The sequence below is a fragment of the Cyprinodon variegatus genome, unplaced genomic scaffold (genome assembly GCF_000732505.1).
Source record: "Cyprinodon variegatus isolate N-32 unplaced genomic scaffold, C_variegatus-1.0 Scaffold1697, whole genome shotgun sequence".
NCBI classification, from domain to species: Eukaryota; Metazoa; Chordata; class Actinopteri; order Cyprinodontiformes; family Cyprinodontidae; genus Cyprinodon; species Cyprinodon variegatus.
In genome coordinates, this window is record NW_015152150.1 from 1 (window position 1) to 3,786 (window position 3,786).

A 3,786-nucleotide genomic window follows, 5' to 3' on the forward strand; every position below is an offset into this window, starting at 1 on the left:
GAATGCATTTATTTTATCGCCCCTATTTATTGATTTCATGATTTATTTATACTTTTATTTATACTTATATATATATATCTCATTTATTTTATTAATTTAAAGTAAAAATCCTACTATTGGTCTTTTTTTATTATGATTAAAAAGCCTGAATTGATCCTTGAAATTTTTTCTTATCACAGCTTGATTTGGTCCATGAATTATCAGCCTGTTCGGTGTCTTGATGTATGTGTGCAGGTTTATGTAAACGTTTAATAAAAGTTTTTGTGATGATCCCCTTTTATCATGTCATTTTATTAGACATTTTTTTTGCTTGTTAAGCAATAAGTGGATTTGGTTTATTATTTAATATAAATCAAACTGTACAGTGTTAATATATAATGGGCCCCAGGGCCACTTTGTACTATAAAAATTGGGCCTCAAGGTCGAAAAGGTTAAGAACCCCTGATATAAAGGATTTAATCGTGCAAAATATTTAGAGATCTTTAAGTTATTCTAATTTTGCCTTTAAGTTATATTTTACACACCTTCAACAAATCTCCTACTCAAATCATATTTACTTATCATAAGCTATATAAAGTCCAGAATGGGCAGAATATTGATTCAGCTCTTTCTAAATTAAAGAATTGATGGCAAATTACGGAGTCAGAGGTTTTCTAGGAAACATTTTTAGTGTTGTTATTCCTTTAACAAACCTCATGGGGTGGATTTACAAAGAGGCAACTGCCTCTCTGCTGTAATTTGGGATTTATGTTGATGGTTTTTCACAGCTGATATCTCCTTTTCTTTTTCTTGTAGCCGATAACCGGTAATAAACTGATTAGTGTTTTTCTAAATATTAAACGTAAAAAAGTACCGGTATACAAGTAAACAGTGTAAAGCTTTGATTTTACCAAATAAAACTTGCAGCAATATTGTTGATAGCAAACACTAGATCAACACCAGTTCACGCTGAACCAGACGCCTAAACCTGTGAAAATATTGCCAGTTTCGTCTGCTTTTTTTCGCCTTAATATTTGCCTGGCCAGCATGGAGTCTGCTAGTCGTTACTTTCACCTACTTCAATCATCTTTCCTTTTCTTAGATTAACATAGAAAGTCCAGATTCTGCTGACAGGCTGTACCGTTACTGTTTCGTAGATGTTTTTCACTCTGAATAAAAGGTCAACAATAAAAAAAACCCACAAAAGGAAGAAAAGTTATTCATCTCTCACCGTTCTTTTTCTTGTAAAGAACGACTCCGATCACAAGAGCAAGAACAGCAACAGCAGAACCAACTGCGACGATCATTATAGTGAGATATGCTTTAAAATAAGAGAAAAGGTCACATCAATGTAGAGTCACAGTTGTGTTCATGGCCTTTATCCCAGTTTCCAGAAGCGTAGTCAGAAAATTTTAATAAGGGTGGCCAGGCAATAACCAATGTAAGCCGAAAGTGGATAGGTGCAGAACCTCACGGTCAATCTACCCTGTTCAAAAGGAAAATGAACATCCACAACATCATTTTTTTCTAAATAAAATATAACTATACTGTCCTACAACCTTTGCTAACAAATAGACACATATTTAAACATCCGTACTTTCTAGATAAAAGGTATAGAGGATAAAATTCTTTCAGGTTTAAGCTCTAGATTGAACATCTTTTTCATTGTGATTACTTATCAACTTTTATCAATAATCATTCTGAATAAAACTGATATTTACAAGGACTAAAATCTACATAAATTGATTATTTAATACGTTTTTATTAAAATAGTTATTGATCTACAGTATGATTTCACTGAAGACTCCTGAATCATTTACAAAGACACATCATTTCCTCCTTGCCAAACAACACAAGTGCTAAAAATGATAATCTTTAATGTTTGCATATTGATCTGCATAATTAACCACAGTGTTTTTGTTGCCTGTTAACAACTGTTAACAAATGAAAAATTAACATTTTTTGAATATTTAACCTGACAGTATTCCTGCTGCCACCATCTATATTAGAGGGAAAAAAATAGTAAAATAGCCACAGGGGGTGGCCAATATTTAGCTAAGGGTGCCCATGGCCACCCCTCGCCCCCATCTAGCTCCGCCTCGGCTAGTTTCAGATAACATAAATCACTTATTTTAACTTTGTTTCAGGCTAAGATTATGACACAGAGAAAACATGCTTTTGGTCTAAATTCTGAATTTAAATTTAAAGGCCAGTCAGTACAAATATTTCTATAAACACATGTGGCTTTTTGTTTAAAGTTACTTACATTCATTGGTCATTATTTTTGTTTTCTCCAGTCTTTCTGTGATGTTTCTATTGACTCCAGAGAACTGAAACACACATTCATAGTCGGTCCAGTCTTCAGGTGGAACAGAGGACAGATCTATGTCCAGAGTCATCTGGAAGGTTCCATCATTGTTAGGGAGGATCTCTGCTCTACTATCATTGATCTCTGCTCTACTATCATTGATCTCTGCTCCATCTTTCCTCCAGAACATTTCTGCTTCTTTGGGATAGAAACCTGTAGCGAAGCAGCTGATTGGAGAAGAGGAAGACTTCTGGAGGAAGAAAACTGAGGGAAGATCTGGAGAATAAATATAATAAACATTTTCCAGTTGTTTTATTGCAATGGACAGAATGATTGTTACTGATTTATAAACATAGTATAGATTTTAAAATACAGATACAGCTTGATCAGTTAATTTCATCCAACTTGGAATAAAAAATATATCAAACATAAAAATACAGTAAAATAATTTAAGAAACACCATTGTAAAGCACATGATGTTTAGTAATACCTGTTCTCCTCCCATAGCTCACATACTTCTTCAGCCACTCAGGACACGTCTGAGTTAAGTAGGTCTGCTCCTGGTTTGCAACATATCCGTCACTATCCCACCTGTTTTTGCTGATGACAGCCTGTGGTTTTGGAGCGATCCATGTCAGTGTCTCCAGGTCCAAAACAATGAAATCTTCTCCATCATAACCAATCTGATCATAACCTTTAACCTCTCCAGTCTCATCATCCCACTCACAGCCGTACATCTGCTGATAGACGTGAACTCCTGAGACAAAGAGACAGAGTTTGATCAACAGTAATGACTAGAATATGATCTATTAACGCACACACTCCACCCTAAAAATGTGTATTTCACTGTAAATATAAACAAAACCTTTAAGCAAACTGACAGATGCTTTTAGCAAAAAGACAAACTTTGTATTAATATTCACTGAAAGACTATGAATAATCAGCTGTTTGTAGGTTTTAGCTGGACAATGGCAACAAAAAATAAATCATTTGTTGTTTTCATTTCAAAATGTTAAATTAAATAGATATTTAGACAGCAATAGAAACTGTTTTAATGGTCGATTTTTTTTTAATGAGGGGATGCTGAAAAGGACTTTAATGCACTGAAATTTGTCTCATTAGATACAAAAAAAATATTCAATAATATTCAGTAATCATTGTCATGGCTTTGTGCAAAAATATGTGTTACACTTTACAAATAATAAAGGTTAAAGAACAGGTAACAGAAAGTGAATCATAAACAAACCTCCGGTCTGGTGGAATCGTTGTTTCGCAATTTTTATATTGGCTTTAAAGACTTGCTGTTTTCCCAGACATGTCTTAGTTTCCTCTTCCCAGTAATTTGGATTTTCTAAAGTCATGTTATTCATCCATTCCTGTTTAGGAATGTTGTTCTGGGTTAAACTGTCACAGTAACTGATCTGAACATCATCCACCAACCCAACAGACACGTATGAAGGGAAGTTTGGGACTCCAGAAGATGCTGTGTAGAAATACCT

The 3,786-nt window shown here is 34.2% G+C and overlaps 1 protein-coding gene across 1 annotated transcript in view; it reads right to left on the bottom strand.

Annotated features, from left to right (window-relative positions):
- Positions 1 to 2,227: 2,227 nt before the first annotated feature.
- The window catches only part of LOC107104336 (H-2 class I histocompatibility antigen, Q9 alpha chain-like), a 16,416-nt gene continuing 14,857 nt past the window's right edge, over positions 2,228 to 3,786 (bottom strand). Inside the window, exons 3-5 of the mRNA XM_015404322.1 lie at positions 3,534 to 3,784; positions 2,778 to 3,044; positions 2,228 to 2,563 (exon numbers count right to left, since the gene is read on the bottom strand). Of these exons, the coding sequence (XP_015259808.1) occupies positions 2,238 to 2,563; positions 2,778 to 3,044; positions 3,534 to 3,784 (844 nt within the window). The 3' untranslated portion in view covers positions 2,228 to 2,237. The remainder of the gene's footprint in view (positions 2,564 to 2,777; positions 3,045 to 3,533; positions 3,785 to 3,786) is intronic.